This window comes from Bactrocera neohumeralis, chromosome 5, assembly GCF_024586455.1.
Source record: "Bactrocera neohumeralis isolate Rockhampton chromosome 5, APGP_CSIRO_Bneo_wtdbg2-racon-allhic-juicebox.fasta_v2, whole genome shotgun sequence".
NCBI classification, from domain to species: Eukaryota; Metazoa; Arthropoda; class Insecta; order Diptera; family Tephritidae; genus Bactrocera; species Bactrocera neohumeralis.
The window spans coordinates 31,106,300-31,130,870 of NC_065922.1; the positions used below are offsets into that span (position 1 = coordinate 31,106,300).

General features: G+C 37.5%; 1 protein-coding gene and 1 long non-coding RNA gene across 3 annotated transcripts in view; one reads left to right on the plus strand and one right to left on the minus strand.

Annotated features, from left to right (window-relative positions):
• Positions 1-1,477: 1,477 nt before the first annotated feature.
• On the plus strand, positions 1,478-22,851 carry LOC126759539 (innexin inx2). The gene is made up of 2 exons (XM_050474404.1): positions 1,478-3,474; positions 20,971-22,851. Exon 1 carries the CDS (start codon positions 2,364-2,366, stop codon positions 3,459-3,461), a length of 1,098 nt encoding a protein of 365 aa, XP_050330361.1. The 5' UTR covers positions 1,478-2,363; the 3' UTR covers positions 3,462-3,474; positions 20,971-22,851.
• LOC126759582 (uncharacterized) overlaps positions 10,249-24,571 on the minus strand; it is a 113,973-nt gene continuing 99,650 nt past the window's right edge. Inside the window, exons 4-5 of one of the 2 annotated variants that reach the window (XR_007667022.1) lie at positions 10,989-11,021; positions 10,249-10,534 (exon numbers count right to left, since the gene is read on the minus strand). This is a non-coding gene — a long non-coding RNA (uncharacterized LOC126759582). Of the gene's footprint in view, positions 10,940-10,988; positions 11,022-24,571 lie in introns of both variants that reach the window. The other variant, XR_007667023.1, reaches the window with a different exon arrangement.

The following is a 24,571-nucleotide window of genomic DNA, read 5'->3' on the forward strand; positions in this document are numbered from 1 at the left end:
GAAAAGTTCTATGTATTGGTGCCTCACGATTTAATATAAGAAAAATTTCATGGACCGAATTTTCACCCTCCAAATCTAACCATTTTCGAAACGAATATTTATTGGTGATGAAAAGTGGGTCACTAACCACAACGTCAAGCGAAACCGGTGGTGGTCAAACCGCGGTAAGCCGTCACAAACTGTGGACATGTCAGATGGGAGAAGAATAGTGTTTCACCAAGACCACTCTGAGCTATAACACACATTAAGAGCGATTCGTCAGAAGCTACTGGAGCTTAGTTTGTAGGGGTTTATTCATCTACTTAATAGTCCCGTTCCGTTCCAAGTGATTACAAGCTGTTCTTGTTAATGTCGAATGGTTTTGCTTATGATAAATTCTGCTGAAGAAAAGCTACTTCTCAATTTAATGCAAAAATAATGTTTTTCCCATCTAGACCAATACTGATGTTAGTAGTTTAAAAATATCTGAGATGGGGTGAAAAGTTCCTTTATAGAAAAGTGGTTTTAAAGAAATTCATTTCTGTAGTAAAGGACATGCTTTAATCCTTCTTATTACCTCGCCTATTAAATTGCTGTAATATCCTAATAAAAAACACAAAAGGTCGAAACTGCTGTTTTGAAAAATTTATTCATGAAATAATGAAAATATACAGTCACTTGGTAAATCCTTTTCTTTGCTTCGGCAGCATTAACTAAAATATAGAATTTACAATACTCCCGAATATATGGCAGCGCTGTGGTTTTCAAACCATGTATTTATGTGTGAGACCAACTCCAAATAAATCCTGTTCTTGCAACACCTTCGCTACACAGGTATTGTTTAAAATACAGCCACACCAGCAAACATACATACAGAGACATGAGTGTGTGGCAGCTTGCATCTTCCGATACATATAGGAAGCTAGCAGCGAAGCAGGGATGTTAAAACGCGCTCAACAACCACAAAAACCCTTTCCGAATATGCACTCAACTCAAAAACTGGTATAAAAACGAGTTTGCAACTGCAAGATACATTTTCGAGCGAGCATCTTTTAAGCCGAAATGCCATCCATCCATACGTAATTACATGAAACGCGAGATAGAGCACGCTGAGCAAATAAGTAAGGCACTCGCCTTTTCATTTTATAAGCTCGTTGTTGTGGTGAGCACTTTAAGCTCAGCCTGCTCTTTGACACCAAAACGGGCTTAATGCAGAGCGACAGCGGAGCACGGTAGCAAACCGCCAACACACACACACGCACACTCTGGAAACACGCACACAATTGCGTTCAAATTGGCTACTCATATGTGTTAGTGAGTTCCGTCGTCAGCTGTGTGACTTTACTCACACCACAGCGCACACCAACACAAGCACAGCGCGTAGAAGCCACTCAATTGGCGGGCAAACAACTCAAAACTCCACGAAACGCGGCATTATGCTGCCTGCCGCTTGTCGCCTATATGTGTACTTTTTCATACATCTTTTTCGACGTGCCTTTCTATCAGCGTCCGCTGGTGCTCGCAATCTACTAAACAGTTTTAATTTTCTATTCGAAGTGTACGCTTTGTGCCGCGGTGCAACGGCGTAATTACATAAAACAGCATACAGAAAGTGTGTTCAAACGAACAGACACATACGGTTGTTGGACCAAGTGTGTCTCAAGCCAATCAAACAACACAACAGGGGCACGCAAAGACAGACAGACAGGCCCCCCTCGGCGACAAACGACGTTTTGTATTTGGAAGTGCAAGTGTGCGAATGTTTATAGTAAATCAACAGCGGCCATAAAGTTTCAATAATATTCAGTGAATATTTCATACAATAATCTAAACAAAACGCTGTGCGTGTCACTACTTCGCGCCGACGAAAGGAAACTCGCGAGGTTAAATCAAGAGTAACATAAAAAAAAATAACGAAAAAAGAAAGCAAAAAAAAGCCATGCAATTTATCGCGAAGTAAACAGTTTTGTGTTGTGTGACAATTTGAATAAAAGCGAAAATGTTTTGCGAGTTTGTTTAGGGCAAATACATGATGATGAAACTCTGAATGAAAAAAGCTGTGTTTTTTGGGCGCGTGGAACCAAACTGCTGATCGACACTGCCATAATAAGTGAATAAAGCAACGAGCTGCGGTAACGTCAATGCGTCGTGCAGGCAAAATTGCGTGGAAAGTAAAGTAACAAAAATACAACAACAACAACAACAATACAAGTGTGTACTAAAAACTGCAACGAAAGTATTACCATTGCAAGCACCTACTCCCAAACTACTGCCTTTTTGTCGTAACACAGTACTTGCAACAACATTCCCGTGTCATAACGGACATCATTTTAATATAAGTAGTTTCAAAACTTTACATTGTACATAAGCAATAAAGCGTCAAAATGTTTGATGTGTTCGGCTCCGTCAAGGGGCTGCTGAAGATCGATCAAGTCTGCATCGATAACAATGTCTTCCGCATGCACTACAAGGCGACGGTGATCATATTGATCGCCTTCTCGCTGCTCGTCACCTCGCGCCAATACATTGGTGATCCCATCGATTGTATTGTCGATGAAATTCCACTCGGCGTTATGGACACATATTGCTGGATTTACTCTACATTCACCGTACCGGAACGTTTGACCGGCGTTACCGGACGCGATGTTGTACAACCGGGCGTCGGTTCGCATATAGATGGCGAGGATGAGGTGAAATATCACAAATACTATCAGTGGGTATGTTTTGTGCTCTTCTTCCAGGCCATTATGTTCTATGTGCCACGCTATTTGTGGAAATCATGGGAAGGTGGTCGCCTCAAAATGCTCGTGATGGATTTGAATAGTCCCATTGTGAATGAGGAGTGTAAAAATGATCGTAAAAAGATATTGGTCGAATATTTCTCCAACAATTTGACACGTCACAATTTCTATGCATTCCGTTTCTTCGTTTGTGAAGCATTGAATTTCGTCAATGTTATTGGTCAAATATTCTTTGTGGACTTCTTTTTGGATGGTGAATTCTCTACATACGGCAGTGATGTATTGAAATTCACCGAAATGGAACCGGATCAACGTGTCGATCCGATGGCGCGTGTCTTTCCGAAAGTCACCAAATGCACATTCCACAAATACGGTCCATCTGGTTCGGTGCAAAAGTTCGACGGTCTTTGTGTGTTGCCGCTGAATATTGTCAATGAGAAAATCTATGTATTCCTGTGGTTCTGGTTCATCATTTTGAGCATATTATCTGGTATTTCGCTGGTTTATCGTATGGCTGTTATAATGGGACCGAAACTACGTCATTTGTTGTTGCGTGCCCGTTCCCGTTTGGCCGAAAGCGATGAGGTCGAAGCTGTGGCAAATAAATGTAATATCGGTGATTGGTTCCTGCTGTATCAGTTGGGCAAGAATATCGATCCATTGATCTATAAGGAGGTGATATCGGATTTGGCGCGTGAAATTGGCGAAAATTCGAGCAGCAAAGAACAGTTCGCCGCTTAGTGGCCGCAAATGGGTATGTAGCAAGTACTTTTTTTTTTTATAAATGGGTGGTTTAAGAGATGGGTAGGTCTAAACAAATTTTACTGTATATATAACTACCTCTGTCTGTATGTATACTTCATAATCAATTCATATTTTTCCATATATAACAGTATATTGGTTTAATGATGAATTTGCAATTTTTGAAACGTGTTTAAACAAAAATGATTATAATAAGTATTTATACTACATACCGCTATATTATACACATGTGGTTTGATAATCGACGGCTTATCAGCTCTTTAGAGTGCTTCGTTAGTCTGTAGTTTCCATCGGTACTTTCTACTCGGTTAGACTTCACTTTGTTTATGATTAGGTACTCGCAAATGCATTGAATTATCGAAACCAACCACATAACGGCTACTACCCGTTAAATGTGATGTAAGTGAATACTAATCTCTGAGTTGGATGTTCAAATCCTATGCTTAACGTTCAAAATCAAAAATGTTATTTCTAATGGCGATTTCTTCTCGATAATTTGTGTCGCACTATTTTGTATTTCTGGATGAAGAAAGCTTCACTAACAAATTTCTCTGTCGTTCAGAGGTTAATAACAGTGTATATAACCCTGATTTTATGATATAATAATAGGTCTGCAGCTAAAACGGTATTTATATTTTCGAATAATATGGTTTTCGGTGATATTTTTTCTCTAAAACAACAAAAAATACTTTGATGTTTGTTTCTTTCAAAGGTTTTAAGCTCACTTTGAATTTTTATGCTTTTTTATTAATATTTTTGACCTACAGTCTGTCATAAAAATTCATGTTCTAACGAAAGCGTGGTCTCAATATGGTTATATACCATAATTGCCTTGAGAAAATAACCTGGAAAATGCTTTTTTACGTAATGTATAAATATTATAAAGATTCTGAAATATACAACTCAACAAATAAGACCATATCTGACCCAAAATATCATAATGTGTTGGTAATTTCATGAACAAAAAATAACTATTCTTTAAAATATGACATTTTAAAATATGAATTTTTAAATTAATTTTTCTTATTTAATTCAATTTTTTTTAATTTAATTTTGTGTTTCAATTTAATTTTTTCAAATTTTTTTTTATTTTTACAATTTTATGACAATTAAATCTTTTAAAATTCATATTTTTGAATTTTAATATATTTTTTTTAATATTAATTCGCATTTAAGTACAGAAACCCCCCAAAAAATCCCATTACAATATGTGGTTACCGTGCTCTACCACTTAGCCACAAGTGGGTATTTTTAGTACTAATCTATTTCGCGGTCAAACAATGAACATGCAAACATTTCCTGAACGAAGTTCCAAAAAAGAAAATGCTCAAAAAATTCTGCGCTCAATTGGTTTCAATACAAAAGAGAGCGTATCAAAAAATACCAGCGCAATTTATTTTATGTGACACTAATACAAACGCAACGCGATACGCCGCACGCACACCAACGCAGCTAATGGCAGAGACGAAAGAGTCACCCCTGGTGTTACGCAAAAGACAGCAGCGTCTACAACAATCACGCTCCAGTCGTCAACAGCTGGGCAACTCCAAAAAACAATCGGTAATTTCATTGAGTGGATTGTGGAGTGCTCCCATTGTTGTTGAGCGCTCTAACCGAGTGCTTTTGTTTTGTTTAATTTGGTCAGTTTGAACTTTTTCATTATCACAATTTTTTTTGATAGATGTTTGATTGTTTTTTTTTATTTTTTTTATAACTTCATTAATTTTTATTTTTTTCCTTTAATTTTGTATTAATTGTTTTTATTCCTTCATTGAGCTTTACTCAACCAACAAGTTGCGGTTTATGGTTTTTAAATTCGTTTTTTAATAATTTTTTATTTATTTTTTTTCGATAATTTTTTTATTATATTATTCTTTTATTATATTATTCTTTGAGTACTTTAGTTTTTTTTATTTTAATACATTTTTTTGTATTTCTTCTAATTTTTGTTTTGTTGTAATTTTTTGCTTCATTGAGCATCACTCAACCGACATTTTTCGTTTTTTTTTGGTTTGTTTTTTCATATTTTTTTAAATTATTTTAATAATTTTTTCTCATTATTATTATTGTTTTTATTTATTTTTTCGTTTATTCGGTTTCACTTAACCAACAACTTCTGCTCTTTGTTTGAAGAATTTTCAAACGAAAAATTTTTGCTTTGCTTTTCTTGCCTTTTGCGTTGCATTCATTATTTTCCAACAATTGCCATGCTGCACTTTCGTGGTAGCGCTTGTGCACTTTGGCCTCTCACGTCAGTGACGGCTGTACATACGTGTTTCCTGCCTTGCCACCACGGGCTTGACATGAACGAATAGCGAACTCTTCCGCGGACAGCTGCTGCTGCTTGTGTTGTTGCTACCAACTTTTGGTATAGGCGAGGGGGCGACGAGGGGAGAGGGGAATCGCGCCGGGAATTTCAGCCTCTCAATTTCATCTTTGGTAAGTAATTTGCAAATATGTATACAAATATACATAATATAATATAAATATTTTAAAAAAATGGAAAGTATGACTGGTGTTTATTGCGAAACTTGCAAGCACTAATGCGCTACAATAATCGCCGCCGCGCATGCGCATAATAGTGCTGACGTTTCTTCGTAGAAATGGTGGCTGCCTGCCTGCCAGCCTGTGTGTTGCCGCTGTTTTTGGCGCAGTGAACCCTATCCAAAATTACCTACCGACTTACTCATGCGCTGCTCTACAAGCCGTACACGTTCTTGTACGCATAAAGCTAGCTGGCTTTGTATGTGGTTGCAAATACCAGCAGCAGCTTGCTACGCGGCAGTAGTGATGGTTTGTTGCAACTGCAACTTTTAGTTTCAAACTACTGCTCACGCTCTGCCCAAATTATACCAAGCAATTTGGCTTCATTGGCGGCACTTAAATATGCAGAGCGACATTGCATGTGTATATATGTATATGTGTGTGTATGTATGTGTGTATGTATGTGTGCATGCATGCATTATACAGTGTTTGCTACAGTCTTTTGTCTTCGCCATGCATTCGTTTGAGCAGTTAAGTGAAGTGCTTCACTGATTCGATGGTTTGCTGGTTCGTTGCTTCGCCGGCGTCTTCTGCTTCTGCTTTTTCTTCGTATTCTTCATTCTTCTACCCTACACTGCTGAAATATTCTGTTTCCATGTGAAATTCGAGGTGCGCTCTGCTCTTCACCTTTATATGTGCATACCTATACTCACATACATATACATAAGTACATATATGTGTGTGTGTGCGCACATTAAAACTGGTTTTACGGGCTCGTTTAAATTTTTTATACATTTTTTGAGCCATTCGCTGTTCATGGCACAAACCAGAAAAAATATTTAAAAAAAACTGTGAGTGAAACAATTTTTTGTAGCAACAAGTTCATGGCTTTAAGAAGTTCCAGTCCATAACTTTAGTGAGGCAGAAAGAGGTATGAAGACTGAAATAAATAAATAAATAATGCAAGTGGCAGGCAATAAAAAAGCTGAACATTTTCTTATGCAAATTTTACCAGCTTTTATGTGGGCATAAAGACACCTTAAGACTGGGCATAAAGGGTTCGATACGTAAAAAATGCAAAAGCCGCGCAGCAGACAGGTCTTAACTCGTTCGTTATGCATACTTACGTATAGATAAATGTAAATGCAGATAACTACTTTAAGGCAAACCTGTCGGACTAGCAACCAACTTCTTGCTGCTTAAATTCGTCTTGAAAATATGTATGCATGCACGTACAAACTCTTCTAGTTATTTATCAGGTTTTTGGTCAGTCTCGCTATGCAATGTACATACTTGCACATATATGTACCTTATGTGTGAATATACATACATATATATATTTATATGTATGTTTGTAAGCAGAATTCGTTGTATATCAAGTGTTTGGCTACCTGTATTGCGCAGCCCGACCAATTCGTCTTTAGAGGTAGCCAGCGTCGCAGCGCCAAATTCTTCAACACCATTGACGCCTTATGGCCTTTACCTTTTTTGTAATTCTTGCTTACATATTTCGTCTTCGCTGTGAAAATGTCATTTATATACGGAGGTGTGAGTTTGTCGATAATTGTATTTTATTTTTGGAATTTTTTTTAGATTGTTTGCAGTTCTATTATAAATATTTAAAAAAAAATTATTTTTTTTAATATTTTTATTTGATTTTTTTTATATATTTGTTTTTTGAACTTGTTTTCTGTTTTTTTAATTTGATCTTTTTTAAATTGTTTTTTTATTTTTTTTTAATTTTTTATGTTTTTATTATCCCTTTTTAAATTTTTTTGTTTTTGTTTTAGTTTTTTTTTTATTTTTTATGTTTTTTTCAATTTTTTTTTAGTTTTGTTCTTTTATTTTTTTCTTTATTTTTTTATTTATTTTTATTACTTAATTTTTGTGTTATTCTTATTTGGTTTTTTATTTTCGCTATTTGTTTTTTAATTTTTTGTTATACTTTTTGGACTTTAAACTTACATACCTACATACTTCATATGCCAGAGTCTTAGACAACAGGTTCTTTAAGTGATTGTTTGCTAATTTTATTCTTATTTTTGTGTAGGCGTTTTGGGTTTTCTACACCATAAATTCGCATCATAAAATGCTAAAATTTGCTTTCCCCAACTGTTCAATGAACTGAGCTGCAGAATTCATATATTGAGGTGCGAATATAGAAGATTGCTTTTGGATCTGCGGTCTTAAGATAAATTGCTAATGTTAAGTGGCGAATGCCGTAGCTTAAACGGAGTTTTGAGGTGTCTACTAAACAATATTCTTTAAACAGATTAGCCGCCCACTATTCCACTAATTCTTCAGCGTGCCAATTCCTATAAAATACGCTTAACTTACTTAAGATAGCTCACTTATGTGGCATGATACAATTTCCTTTTATACCCTGAACAGAGTACATAAATTAAGTTTGAAAAGAAGTGTATAACACCAAAAAGGAATGATGGGTACCGTATTAAAAATATATATAAATGATTAGCGCCACGAGCTGAGTCGATTTAGCCGGTGTTCGTCTGCCTTTCTGTCTGTATATACATGAGCTGGTCATCTCAAATTTAGAGATAAATACTTGTATATGAAATTGTGAACACTTCCTTTTCTCTCAAAATCATACCGATAGCCGAACTTCTCAAAAACACTTCGTTTTCTCTCAAAAAAGTCATCGGAGCACTATAGCATATATCTGTCATACAAACTGACTGGTCTTAATCAAGTTCTTGAGTGAAAAACCTTTTCGTTTGTAAATGGTATTACGAGTATAACTCTGTACAAGCGGTATTAATATTTTTCTTGTTTTTTTTTCAAATTATGTGAAATTTGTAGCACCTGTGTATTTTTTGTGTTACTATTTAAGTGTAGGCGAATCGAAGGCGGCGGTTCTTTTGCTACGCCTGCAGCTGAAACTCGAAATTAGAATCTCCAAAAAACAGCTGCCATAAGTTAAAAATGTTATGAGTTATTTTTCTGTATGGATACTGCGAAAATGAAATGAACTGCCAAATTAAATCTATTGTTTAGCCTCCTTATGACATGACACTTGAATTTAAATTTAGACAAAAAATTATTTATACTTAAATATGTATAAATTAACCAAAAAATAAATCTAAAAATGGCACAATTTATGGTCCATTATTATAGTTTGTGATTTGAGGTTGAAATCAGCGATGTATTTGTTTCGAAAACCTCATTTATACAAAAAAGTGTATAAGAATATAAGTTAAAAATAATTACATATATTCATAGATACATACATAAAATGCGGCAATAAATTATGTATTTTATTTTATATCTACATTTACTTATGCATATTATATACAATATGTAAATATCATGTATAATGTGCGACCAGTCGTTAGAATTCTTTATTTTGTCTGCTATCGCCAATGCCAATGTATACTAACTTAAATGACTTTGAAATACTTTCAAGATATTTAGATATATTATAGGTACATATATATATATAAATATATATTAATATTTACATACATATCGCCACCTAAAATGCAAAACAACGTATCATCGAAATCGAAAAAAATCGAAATTGAGTTTTTTATTCCTTACGATTCGCTACATCATATTACATATACATACATATGTATATAGCATAAAATTTTCAGCTTCCGCTGTCAAATATAACCAATACATAACCTATATATAACCAATATATAACCATTTTATAACCAATACTCAAATGTTGTTTCAACTTGAGTTGTTTCTATATCATTTTTCCTGCGCCTGTAAACTTATAAAAAGTGATGTTACTTTATTTTGCAGTTTAGGTGACGATATATGTATGTATAGTACATATGTGTTCGCAAATAGTAACTCATACTTCAAAAATACCAAAAGAAAATAACAAGCGCTGATAAGCTAAATTGTTTACACATACAACACTATGCTTTTAATCAGTATTTGACTTTTGCAAATTTTTTGCCGACAGTATTGTTATTAAAATTTTTTATTTTGCATTTTATTGTTTGAGGTGTTATCCATAAGCGGCTGTACTGATTACGCGTCGTTTGATGGTGGTAACTTATATATTTGCATATAGTGTGATAAAACACGACGAAGCAACTTTTTCTTCTCTTTAAGATTTCGCGAAATTTCAGTTTTAAAGAAATGTGACACTAAAATTTTTTTTACTTAAAAATGTGAGATTCGTATATACCTTACCGATTCCAAAGCTGAAAATCATATCAAATAAATAAATATACCACATTAATGGTGATTTTTCTAATTTATTCCACATAAATAATAATATTTGATAATATAATAATTGTTATAATAAATTTTTAGTAAACATGTTTTGAATTATTTATATTTCTCACTTTTCACCATTTACTCGCATTCCTTTAGGGTTTAGAAAACAGTGTTTTTTCAACAATTTTTTGCTCATAAGAAAATAAATATTTTATTAGAATTTTTTATTGTTACAAGCATACGCTAGTAATAAAGCAATTCTAAAATTTTTGAAAAAAATATTTAAAACTCGGCCATTGCAACGCCATTTCCGGTGACCCCTCGGAAAAAAGATGCGCCCGCACAGGCAGGATAACTCTTTACAGGATCATCTAAAGTAAAAAGAAATACGTATTTTAGTTAAAACCTTAACTCAAAACTTTGACGAAGGAAAAAGCTGAAAATTCGATTTTTGCCAGACATTTTTACAAAAAAAAAAATTAAAAATTCAGTGAAAAAAAATTCAAAAAAATGTTAATTCAAATAATTGTAATCGAAAAAAATCCTTCGTCCAAGTTTTAATAATTGTATTTCAAATATCTGTGTAAAATTTCATGAAGATCGGTTGAGTAGTTTTCGAAAAATCTTGCCAACCGACTTCAAAAAGTTTCGAGAAAAACGCCTAGCTAGCCTCGAGCGCACAAAAGTTCTTCTCAAGGCTGTATCTCTACCACTCGGATAGGCACCTTTTGAAGCCATCGGTTGAATAAATGGAGATTTAGTACATTAGAAAGCCTCTAAAATCAATGCTATAAGTGCTTCAAAATTTCTTAAATTTGGATTTACCTATTACTCCTTGAGGCCAGAGATTCCTGTCACCTGAATTTAGAAGAAACAAGAAATCAGTTAACTTCGAGTACAAAGAATAAGGGTAATCAAATAGTGTTGTATGGTGCAAATGTGTATAAAAAGAAGAAAACTGGTAAATGTTGACATAAATGCACTCATAAATTATGTGAATATATATGTATATTATCACTGAACTTAACTGTTTGCATCTCTGCAACTTGCTGCACTATGCACCCAGTCCAATGAGTCCATGAGGCTTCGAAAAATGCCGGTTTTGATAAGAGCATAAAGTGCAACTGCCTACATCAATTAACCTCACTGCGAACCTTGTGTGAACCTTCTATTAGTCCACTAATGTTTGTATGTATAAATAATATATGTATATATACTATACATACATATATAATTGTATACATACATACACAGATACATATGCATATTAGTGATGTAAAAATTGACTATTTATTTACTTTATCTTATCATCACTTAAATGGTTACTTGTAGCGCGTACTTTATGTTGTTGTTGCACACATTATAAATATTAAAAGACTATAGCAACAACACCAAGCACATGTGCAGAAGAAAAAAATCTAACTGGCGCAGAAAAAAGTAATTCGCTGAGATCATTTTATTGTCATCGTCGTCGTCGTCGTCGGCTTTGTGACATTTCCATTTCCATTTCAATTTCAATTACAAAACACTTGACAAAATTCCGTCCAAATGACTTGTGGTTCGGCGGCGTCGGCAGCTAGTTTCAACCGCCAGTTGCTTGGTTGCGCATCTGTGGCAATCAACAAGTATCTGTATACATATGTATGTATGTATATTTATTTATTCATTAAAGAGTAGTAGTGTGTCGCCAAGCGCGTTGGCGGCTGCTTTCAACAAAACATAAATGTTGATTCTTATTCTCAGGAAAAATAAAAAACAAATTGAGTGGTAATAGTTGTGGCGGCATACAAGTAAATAGCGAGAAACAGTTTTTCGTTTCAATGCTGAAATTATGAACATTTTCACTTGTGGAAATATACATTTGGTTTTTGTTTTTATTGCTGTAATTTTTTCGAAACCAGAACTCATCTTGTGCGCTATTTATCAGCTAAAAAGCGTACACTTTTAATTACAAGCGCCGATTTCATTATCGGAAAGTGATGAGCGACTGCTTAGAAAGAGGGGGATGTGTGTGTTTTTTTTCTATTCTAATTTATTATAGCCTGAACAAGAAGAACGACTGGCGCGCGTTTGAAAATTCGGCTAAAGAAGAAGAAGAACTAGGTATACTACTATGGGCAAAAAATAGTAAGACTTTGTTCATAATTTTAAATTCTTAATTAATTCTTGAAAATCTATGTCGCCTCCCTCAAAGTAGTCCTCCTTGTTCACAATACACTTGTGCCAACGTTTTTTCCAAGCCTCGAAACAGTTGTTAAAGTCAAGTTCCAAAGTTAGTAATAGCCAGAAGGAATCGTGAAAATAAAGGAATAATTAGCCATGTTTCTCTGTCAGTCTCTCTGTATACAAGCTAATTAGTCCCTAAGTTTTTGAGATATGGATGTGAAACTTGGCACACGTTTTTTTCTCCCCAAGAAGCTGCTCATTTGTTGGAACAACTAATTTTAGACCACTATATAACTTAGCTGTCATACAAACTGAACGATCGGAATTCAGTGTTTGAAAGGAAATTTTTTTTGTTCGAAGAGATATCTTCAAGAAATTTATATTTATTGTATATTATTGTCTAAGATAATGGTATAATCTGCGAAGAAATTGTTCAGATCGGGTTACTATAGCATATAGCTGCCATAAAAACTGACCGATCATAATCAGATACTTGCATCGTATGAAAACTAGTTTATTTGTGAAGGGTATTATACCTTTGGCGCAGCCTAACTTTATGTTTTCGCTGCTTCAATTCTAATTTTTTTAAATATATATATATTTTTTTCAATTTTGATAACATTTACTATTTATAGCGCTGCTGCAGTGTGCGCACAGTATAAATATTTGATAGGCTGAGCTTCAAAATCTAATTTAGAGCAGTAGGCAAAGCGCTTGTTGTCGCTTTGAAACTCAAAATATTTGAATGAGGCAATGAGAAATTTCTGTCATATTTTGTTTTTGTTTTTGCATGCTCTGCGTTGTATACCCCACATACCCTACTATATGGTCATATAAGTAAATTTAAGAACTTCTTTGTATATGTATGTGTTGTGTTGTGTTGTTTTCATTTTGCTGTTGATTGCATGAATCACACGCGCTAAGTGTAGATTAATTTATCGCAAGTGAATGCTTTTGCTCTTGCGTGAGTGTGTGTGTGTGTGTACGAGTTTGTGCCAAATGTTGCGCTTGCGTGCCTTTCATTCATTATCAGCGAATTTAGCTCAATGAGCGTCATAGCCGTGGTGACATAAATATATTGCACAATTCTACAACTTTGTTGCTATTTGTGTTGTTATAGTTGTTGTTGTACAATTGTACGTTTATTTTGTTTGCTAAATATTGGTTAATTAGAGACAGCACGGAAATTAGGCACAAGCGTTCATTCATAATTTACTATTTAAACATACTTACATACCAGTATGTGATATATGTATACATATGTATGTACATATGTACATTTATGCTTAAGCATTCACTTTGCCATAAACCAAATCTCCACATGCGTACCTATAATTGGGCAGTAACTTCCGCTTTATGAATGAACTGCAGCAACGGCGGAACAATACAGTTAATGAACTGAAAAGCATGAATGGAAACCCCGAAAAGCTCGCACATTTCTGTTGATAACTGCAAAAATACACATACACGCATACATATGCATCGTGCACTTGTTGCATTACCTCTCATTGCAATTGCGAAAACAAACAAACAAACAAAAAGCAAAACAAGCGGAAAGTTAATGAGAGCATAAGTGACAAATGTGTCACACCATAAAGCGCGCTGCCACATTGATCGCAGTCGTCGTCTCCGTTTTTAATTTAATCAAATAAATGTTACTCATACGACATGTCGGCCAGCAGCGACGATTAGACGGAAGAGTAGGTAATTAGCAGGGCATCTGTAAATAAGAAATACTTACGTGCTTTGAAAAAACTAGTCTCAACTAGCTATAGCATAAACTTTTGAAAGTGAAATTGATTTCCATCAAGCAGAATAGCTGGATTCTAAACATCCACCAATTGTGAAAAAATTAGCATTTGGATTAAATACTAATAAAAGACTCGGCTGCCATTCCTTCCACATAAAATTTATTTAAGTTTTTAGGAAACACCTGCTGCTTCTGCATATATGTATAGGTGAATAACCTATGGATTTCACGAAAACTTTAAATATTGAGTGTATCTCCTAACCACTTTTTTATATCCTAAACCGGGTATATTAAGTTTGACACGAAGTTTGTAACACCTAGAAGGAAGCGTCGGAGACGAGAGAACGTTTACCATGACGATATCATTTACCCGGCGAATTTAAATACATTTTCGGGGTGCTTTTTTGTCACAATTTATACACATATGTATGTTGTGCATAGTATAAATTTATATCAAAACACTGGTTGCCCCTATATTGTTACACACATTACGCACATTTTCATTTGCGTTCTATTCTGCAGCTGAGTTTGTGACGCCACATAACGCTGACTTTTATAATCGTCAACATTTAAGCGCGACAATTATTGCATGCTATACAAAAATAAAGCAAAGGTATATTTACTATTTCTTTTTCTCGGAGAATGCACTTATTGGCTAATTGAGCATTGAGCATTTCCGATAATTTCGTAACGCGCTCTCAATAGGTCAAGCACGACCACAAACTGCAAAAATTTGACTTTAAATAATTAAATATGCAAATAGTAGCAATTTATTGATTGCCATTAAAAATATAAGTAAAAGAAAACGCAACAATTTCGTCAGCCAACATTAAAAAGTATTTGTTTGGTTGACAAAATAACTGGAAATTTAGTGTAAAAAATAATTGGTGTTATTGAATGGTTCAGCAGCAGACTGGCTTAAGTTTGTTAATGAAATATTATTATAGAAACTTTTTCTATTTAAGAAATCAACCAATTTTGTAGAAAATTGTGTTATTTATTGAAACATATTTCAACTAAAAATGAACTAAAAGAGACTTATATTAAATAGCGAGAATCTAGCCACAGCTTTTAGGCCCTGAAACGGTTTAGGCTACAGCTTTTGTGGATAGGCCCTGCAACGGTTTTAGGTACAGCTTTTGTAGGCCCTGAAACGGTTTAGGCTACAGCTTTTGTGGATAGGCCCTGAAACGGTTTAGGGTACAGCTTTTCTGGATAGGCCCTGAAACGGTTTAGGCTACAGCTTTTGTGGATAGGCCCTGAAACGGTTTAGGGTACAGCTTTTCTGGATAGGCCCTGAAACGGTTTAGGGCTACAGCTTTTCTGGATAGGCCCTGAAACGGTTTAGGGTACAGCTTTTCTGGATAGGCCCTGAAACGGTTTAGGCTACAGCTTTTGTGGATAGGCCCTGCAACGGTTTAGGGTACAGCTTTTGTGGATAGGCCCTGAAACGGTTTAGGGCACAGCGTTTCTGGATAGGCCCTGCAACGGTTTAGGGTACAGCTTTTCTGGATAGGCCCTGCAACGGTTTAGGCTACAGCTTTTCTGGATAGGCCCTGCAACGGTTTAGGGTACAGCTTTTGTGGATAGGCCCTGCAACGGTTTAGGGTACAGCTTTTCTGGATAGGCCCTGCAACGGTTTAGGGTACAGCTTTTATGGATAGGCCCTGCAACGGTTTAGGGTACAGCTTTTCTGGATAGGCCCTGCAACGGTTTAGGCTACAGCTTTTGTGGATAGGCCCTGCAACGGTTTAGGGTACAGCTTTTCTGGATAGGCCCTGAAACGGTTTAGGGTACAGCTTTTGTGGATAGGCCCTGCAACGGTTTAGGCTACAGCTTTTCTGGATAGGCCCTGCTACAGATAAGGGTACAGTTTTTCTGGGTAGGCCCTGCTACGGTTTAGGGTACAGCTTTTGTGGATAGGCCCTGCAACGGTTTAGGGTACAGCTTTTCTGGATAGGCCCTGCAACGGTTTAGGGTACAGCTTTTGTGGATAGGCCCTGCAACGGTTTAGGTACAGCTTTTGTGGATAGGCCCTGCAACGGTTTTAGGTACAGCTTTTGTGGATAGGCCCTGCAACGGTTTAGGGTACAGCTTTTCTGGATAGGCCCTGCTACGGTTTAGGGTACAGCTTTTGTGGATAGGCCCTGCAACGGTTTAGGTACAGCTTTTGTGGATAGGCCCTGCAACGGTTTAGGTACAGCTTTCTGGATAGGCCCTGAAACGGTTTAGGGTACAGCTTTTCTGGATAGGCCCTGCAACGGTTTAGGGTACAGCTTTTCTGGATAGGACCTGCTACGGTTTAGGGTAAAGCTTTAGTGGATAGGCCCTGCAACGGTTTTAGGTACAGCTTTTCTGGATAGGCCCTGAAACGGTTTAGGGTACAGCTTTTCTGGATAGGCCCTGCTACGGTTTAGGGTACAGCTTTTGTGGATAGGCCCTGCAACGGTTTAGGGTACAGCTTTTCTGGATAGGCCCTGCAACGGTTTAGGTACAGCTTTTCTGGATAGGCCCTGCAACGGTTTAGGGTACAGCTTTTGTGGATAGGCCCTGCTACGGTTTACGGTACAGCTTTTGTGGATAGGCCCTGCAACGGTTTAGGATACAGCTTTTCTGGATAGGCCCTGCAACGGTTTAGGGTACAGCTTTTCTGGATAGGCCCTGCAACGGTTTAGGCTACAGCTTTTCTGGATAGGCCCTGCAACGGTTTAGGGTACAGCTTTTCTGGATAGGCCCTGAAACGGTTTTAGGCTACAGCTTTTGTGGATAGGCCCTGCAACGGTTTAGGGTACAGCTTTTCTGGATAGGCCCTGCAACGGTTTAGGGTACAGCTTTTGTGGATAGGCCCTGCAACGGTTTTAGGTTCAGCTTTTCTGGATAGGCACTGCTACGGTTTAGGGTACAGCTTTTGTGGATAGGCCCTGCAACGGTTTAGGCTACAGCTTTTGTGGATAGGCCCTGCAACGGTTTAGGGTACAGCTTTTCTGGATAGGCCCTGCAACGGTTTAGGGTACAGCTTTTCTGGATAGGCCCTGCAACGGTTTAGGGTACAGCTTTTCTGGATAGGCCCTGCAACGGTTTAGGTACAGCTTTTCTGGATAGGCCCTGCAATGGTTTAGGGTACAGCTTTAGTGGATAGGCCCTGCAACGGTTTTAGGTACAGCTTTTCTGGATAGGCCCTGCAACGGTTTAGGGTACAGCTGCAAAACGGTTTAGGGTACAGCTTTTCTGGATAGGCCCTGAAACGGTTTTAGGTACAGCTTTTCTGGATAGGCCCTGCAACGGTTTAGGGTACAGCTTTTCTGGATAGGCCCTGAAACGGTTTAGGGTACAGCTTTTCTGGATAGGCCCTGCTACGGTTTAGGGTACAGCTTTTCTGGATAGGCCCTGAAACGGTTTAGGCTACAGCTTTTGTGGATAGGCCCTGCAACGGTTTTAGGTACAGCTTTTGTGGATAGGCCCTGCAACGGTTTTAGGTACAGCGTTTCTGGATAGGCCCTGAAACGGTTTAGGCTACAGCTTTTGTGGATAGGCCCTGCAACGGTTTTAGGTACAGCTTTTCTGGATAGGACCTGCTTCGAATTAGGGTACAGCTTTTGTGAATAGGCCCTGCAACGGTTTAGGGTACAGCTTTTCTGGATAGGCCCTGCAACGGTTTAGGGTACAGCTTTTGTGGATAGGCCCTGAAACGGTTTAGGCTACAGCTTTTGTGGATAGGCCCTGCAACGGTTTAGGGTACAGCTTTTCTGGATAGGCCCTGCAACGGTTTAGGGTACAGCTTTTCTGGATAGGCCCTGCAACGGTTTTAGGTACAGCTTTTCTGGATAGGCCCTGCAACGGTTTAGGGTACAGCTTTTGTGGATAGGCCCTGAAACGGTTTAGCTACAGCTTTTGTGGATAGGCCCTGAAACGGTTTAGGGTACAGCTTTTGTGGATAGGCCCTGAAACGGTTTAGGGTACAGCTTTTCTGGATAGGCCCTGCAACGGTTTAGGCTACAGCTTTTGTGGATAGGCCCTGCAACGGTTTAGGCTACAGCTTTTCTGGATAGGCCCTGAAACGGTTTAGCTACAGCTTTTGTGGATAGGCCCTGCAACGGTTTAGCTACAGCTTTTGTGGATAGGCCCTGAAACGGTTTTCAGCTGTAGTCTTAACCGTTTCAGGGCCTATCCACAAAAGCTGTAGCCTAAAACGTTTCAGGGCCTATCCAGAAACGCTGAATCTAAAACCGTTGCAGAGCCTATCCACAAAAGCTGTACCCTAAACCGTTTCAGGGCCTATCCATAAAAGCTGTACCCTAAACCGTTTCAGGGCCTATCCTTAAAAGCTGTACCCTAAACCGTTGCAGGGCCTATCCAGAAAAGCTGTACTTAAAACCGTTGCAGGGTCTATCCAGAATAGGCTGTACCTAAACCGTTTAGGGCCTATCACAAAAGCTGTACCTAAACCGTTGCAGGGCTATCCACAAAACCTAAACCGTTTCAGGGCCTATCCAAAAAAGCTGTACCTAAACCGTTGAAGGGCCTATCCACAAAAGTGTAGCCTAAACCGTTGCAGGGCCTATCCACACTGTTTAACCAGGAAAGCTGTACCTTAAACCGTTTCAGGGCCTATCCAGAAAGCTGTACCTAAACCGTTGCAGGGCCTATCCAGACTCGCTGTACCCTAAACCGTTGCAGGGCCTATCCACAAAAGCTGTACCCTAAACCGTTTCAGGGCCTATCCAGAAAAGCTGTACCTAAAACCGTTGCAGGGCCTGTCCACTAAAGCTGTACCCTAAACCGTAGCACGTCCTATCCAGAAAAGCTGTACCCTAAACCGTTGCAGGGCCTATCCAGAAACGCTGTACCTAAAGCTGTACCCTAAACCGTTGCAGGGCCTATCCAGAAAAGCTGTACCTAAAACCGTTGCAGGGCCTATCCACAAAAGCTGTAGCTAAATTGTTTCAGGGCCTATCCACAAAAGCTGTACCCTAAACCGTTGCAGGGCCTATCCAGAAAAGCTGTACCCTAAACCGTTGCAGGGCCTATCCAGAAAAGCTGTACCCTAAACCGTTGCAGGGCCTATCCAGAAAAGCTGTACCCTAAACCGTTGCAGGGCCTATCCACAAAAGCTGTACCCTAAAACCGTTGCAGGGCCTATCCAGAAAAGCTGTACCCTAAACCGTTGCAGGGCCTATCCAGAAAAGCTGTACCCTAAACCGTTGCAGGGCCTATCCAGAAAAGCTGTACCTAAACCGTTGCAGGGCCTATCCACTAAAGCTGTACCCTAAACCGTTTCAGGGCCTATCCAGAAAAGCTGTACCCTAAACCGTTGCAGGGCCTATCCAGAAAAGCTGTACCTAAAACCGTTTGCAGGGCCTATCCAGAAAAGCTGTACCTAAAACCGTTGCAGGGCCTATCCAGAAACGCTGTACCTAAAACCGTTGCAGGGCCTATCCAGAAAAGCTGTAGCTAAAACCGTTTCAGGGCCTATCCACAAAAGCTGTACCCCTAAACCGTTTCAGGGCCTATCCACAAAAGCTGTACCCTAAACCGTTGCAGGGCCTATCCATAAAAGCTGTACCCTAAACCGTTGCAGGGCCTATCCAGAAAAGCTGTACCTAAAACCGTTGCAGGGCTTATCCATAAAAGCTGTACCCGAAACCGTTTCAGGGGCTATCCAGAAAAGCTCTACCCTAAACCGTAGCAGGGCTTATCCATAAAAGCTGTACCCTAAACCGTTGCAGGGCCTATCCAGAAAAGCTGTACCCTAAACCGTTGCAGGGCCTATCCAGAAAAGCTGTACCTAAAACCGTTGCAGGGCCTATCCGTAAAAGCTGTACCCTAAACCGGTGCAGGGCCTATCCAGAAAAGCTGTACCCTAAACCGGTGCAGGGCCTATCCAGAAACGCTGTAGGGCCTATCCAGAAACGCTGTAGCTAAAACCGTTGCAGGGCCTATCCAGAAAAGCTGTACCCTAAACCGTTGCAGGGCCTATCCAGAAACGCTGTAGCTAAAACCGTTGCAGGGCCTATCCAGAAAAGCTGTACCCTAAACCGTTGCAGGGCCTATCCAGAAAAGCTGTACCCTAAACCGGTGCAGGGCCTATCCACAAAAGCTGTGGCTAAAACCGTTTCAGGGCCTATCCACAGAAGCTGTACCCTAAACCGGTGCAGGGCCTATCCACGAAAGCTGTACCTTAAACCGGTGCAGGGCCTATCCACAAAAGCTGAACCCTAAACCGTTGCAGGGTCCATTCAGGAATGCTGTACCCTAAACCGTTGCAGTGCCTATCCGTAAAAGCTGTGCCTTGAACCGCTTCAGGGCCTATCCGTAAAAGCTGTACCCTAAACCGGTGCAGGGCCTATCCGTAAAAGCTGTACCCTAAACCGTTGCAGGGCCTATCCAGAAACGTTGTACCTAAAACCATTGCTGGGCCTGTGCAGAAAAGCAGTACCTAGAGTATAATTGCTAGATAAGGAAATATATCGTCACCTAAAATGCAAAATGTGTCACCAAAAAATTCGAAACTATATTTTATATTACTTACAATTCACTACATCATATTACGTATATGTTGCATAAAATTTGCAGCTTCAATTGACAGTTATAACCAATATATAACCACTTTATAACCAAAACTAAAATTTTGTTTCAATGTGAGTGGTTTCTATTATGTCGTTTTTTCTTCGTCTGTAAACTTATGAAAAGTGATGTTATGTTATTTTGAATTTTAGGTGACGATATGTATATTAATGTAATTATGACATTGTCAGCGGAAACTTAGCGACTTTAAAAGCGTGTAAAAATTTCAAAATAAATTTAAAAAATATGTTAATTAAATTTTAAACAATTTTTGTATGCTAATTAATTTTAATTAATTTAAATTTTTTTCTCTCTCTCTCATTACAGCCACTTCTTTAGTGCGAATAGCAACGTGAGTGCCACTGAATACTAAACTAAGATGCTTCAACATCCTCCAACACCATATACATGCAAGCCACATACATACATATCTACAACTACAATCTGCAAGCAACCAACATACAAATATACAAGACGCACATAAAAGCAATAAGTAGATTACACAAAAAACACGATTCCACACACACACAATGCTCAGTCATTTGTACACACAAATACACACACTCATGAGATGACATGAGTTGAGATTCCTTTGCAATGCAGCCACATAACGGTATGCCACTGCGTTCTTTACACATTAAGACAGGTGTAGAGACGCACTGTGACATGCCTTAATAAAATTATTGAAATAAATAAATATTTTACACATTAACTTCGATATCAAAACGCGAATTTTATACATATTTCAACTATAGTATGTATGTATACAAATGTTTTAAGGGTTAAGAAATAATTATACATAAATAAAGTTAACTGAGATTGGAGGAAAATAAAAAACAAAAAGAAAAACGCAAAGTCTACAAATTATCGAAAAAATATAAATAAAAAATAAATAAAAACAAAATGCAACAACAACACTCCATTAAAAGTAATGCCTACAAATCAAAATGCGCAAAGTTAACATTCTAAAAAAGAAATACATTTTTTAACACCATATAAAAAAAAAAAATAAAATATTATTAAAAAAATATAAAAATAAAGGGAGTTGAGCTTGTGAATTTCAAATCTATTAGTTTTTTGCTAATGAGAGTAAAAATAAGTAAAAACAAAAACAAATACTGAAACTATACATTTTCATATACAATTACTATAGAAAACAAAAACAAAAAGGAAAAGCAAGCAAAAAAAATTGAAAACACTAAATGAGCATTCAATTTTTTTTATATACATACATACATATTAAAATAAGAGTTGTGATCATTGATTAAGAAATTTATTATTATTGATACTGGTAGCGTTTTACTCGTAACGGCTGCTGAACGCGGCGCCGCTGATTAGGGTAAAAACAGTTAATGCTTATAAAGACATTTGCAAACACACACAAACACATACATGATAATAATCATCGTCATAAACAACAATAATGCTAAACGAAACTAAGCAAAGTACAGAGCAGCGAATTATACTTTGAAATACTTTGATGGCGTAACGCATACTGCTTCTACTACATACAAACAACAACAAAACTGCTTATTGAAAATTATACTTTTAAATTAATTTAATTAAATTTTTTTATTTTGAAATTTTTTTCGTAAATGTAAGCGATTTTATTTAGCATACCCTTTTTTATAATTTAATTAAATAAAAAAAAATAGTTTCATATTTAATTTTAGCGCAATTTTTTGATTTTTTTTTATAAAAAATGTACTAAACATGTTGATGAAAGTGAAGCGAATTCAACTAATTTTTTTTGGTTAGCATTTTAGCTTATAATCTCTATTATAAAAGCACGCGAAATATGAGTATTTTTCGCAATTAGCCAGTAAGCGCTTTGAATATAATATATATGTATTTACTTTAAAGTTTATTCAACTTTTTTTTTAGTTGTATTTTTAATTATTTGAGATACATATATAAATTAATTTATAAAAATAAAGACTCAGAAGCAATAACGGTAAATATATATGTATAAGAATGTATAAAGGCGACGATATAACAAAAAATGTGTGTAGCATGCCAAGCAGTTGACTTCGTTTTAACAAGCGCACGCTGAGAAGTGAGTACTTTGGAGTTATGCTATTTTTTGTTAATAGAACGATAAATACATTTTAAATATACACATATATATTTTTTTAGATAATAATTAAGTTAATTATTATGAAAGACGAACATTTGAATAAAGAAGAACAACTGAATTTCAATAATAAACGAGTGTTATTTATTTATGGGGTTTTTAGAAGAAAATTTTGAATTCAAAATGAGGTGTTCGATCAAATTCCCTTACGAATGTTATCCTGGAATCAAAAACAAACTATTTTGATAGCAAATAACGCTTTAAAAAAAATCCCAACCTGATTATTACCCTGGAATCCAAAAATGGCAAAAAGGCTTCCAAGAAAGCTTCCTATCCATGATGAGCCCCAGATATTTCCGCAATTTGCAAAAGAAATGAGAAGTTTGGGGTTTGATTCAATTCCAAGACCGTTCAGAGCAGTTACGACTGCTTCCGCCAGTACATTATTGAAAGCTCCTTCAATATCAAAGACGGTCCCAACAGCAAATTCTTTGATCCTATTGGCTTCCTCAAGCCTTGGCACGATAGTATGCAGGGTAATATCCACCGACTTCCTTTTACAATAAGCATGTTGCGCTCCTGATAAATGGTCCCTCCGAAGGTGCCTCCTTATGTACCAGTCCATGAGTCTCTGCACAGTTTTTGGTAAGAAGGAGGAGAAGGTGATGGGCCGGAAGTTCTTGGCCGGAACGTGAGAGTCCCCAATCAGCCTTCGGGATGAACGTAACTCTGACCCGGTTCCAGGACCCTGGGCTGTAACCCGGTCTTATGCACTTCACTTAGATAGGTGCCAACGTTCCTTGCATGATACCTTAGTGCATACTGCAGCTGCGTTGGTATGATGCCATCCGGTCCCGCGGATTTAAATGGGTTTAACGAATTCATCGCCAAGGGCAAGGAAGACGTATTGCTCGGGAAGGTGAGACGAGGATACGCCTGAACCTAAAGTACTCATGACAGCACTCCACTTTTTTGCAGAAGCTTTTCCATGAAGTCCACTTTGCCTTTCTTAACTCGGAATTGAATATTGCAGGTCCCGTTTTACGCAACGGTCAGTCGTCAGTTGACCCACTACGGGGCTTGTTGAATAAACGTCTGCAGGAAGCTCTGTTTTCCTAGAGTTCCATAGTTCACCTGTGAGGTTTCTCTCTAACCTTCGGCAGACACTGGACAGGACTTTTTTCAGTGACCAGCGTAGTTTTACACGTCGCGCTGAAGATTTCGACCCATCCGTACATCATGTCGGTGATGATCAATGTTTCCAACCCCGTCACGCGTGGGAGAGTTTGTGGAGCCTTTTGCTGTACATTGAATTGGTGAATGTAATCGTTGTTCATGAACAATTTGTGGATGTTCTGCGCACCAGAATCGACAGTTGTTTTTATTCACCGCACCACTCAGAAGAAAGAAAGCCTCATTGGAGAAAATATTTTCATAAAAAATCGTTACCGTTTTGAAGGTGTTCCAAGGCAAAATCAACAAATTTATGACGTTTACGGTCAATGTCTTCAGTTCATGAGTGAGAACAATTTTATACTGATGAAAGCCCAATTATTCTTTCTCAAAATCCGCCAGGTTGCGGTTTAAGACAGTCCAAATTCTTGAGAACGTCTTAGTATCGACAAATTGCTGTCTTCAGCAACACCTGCCTGAAGGGCAGCAATACTTTATATTATTGGCTCTTGAACAATGCGATGAATAGCGAGCACAGGATGATAATTACGACCATAAAATGGCAAAAGCAAACGAAAAATTAAAAATGGCCGAAACGACACGGCTTTACTTCTATATTTACCGTCCTAGTTAACCGTGCAAAAAGTAGATCAAATGTGCGTATAACCATTTTCATAATAA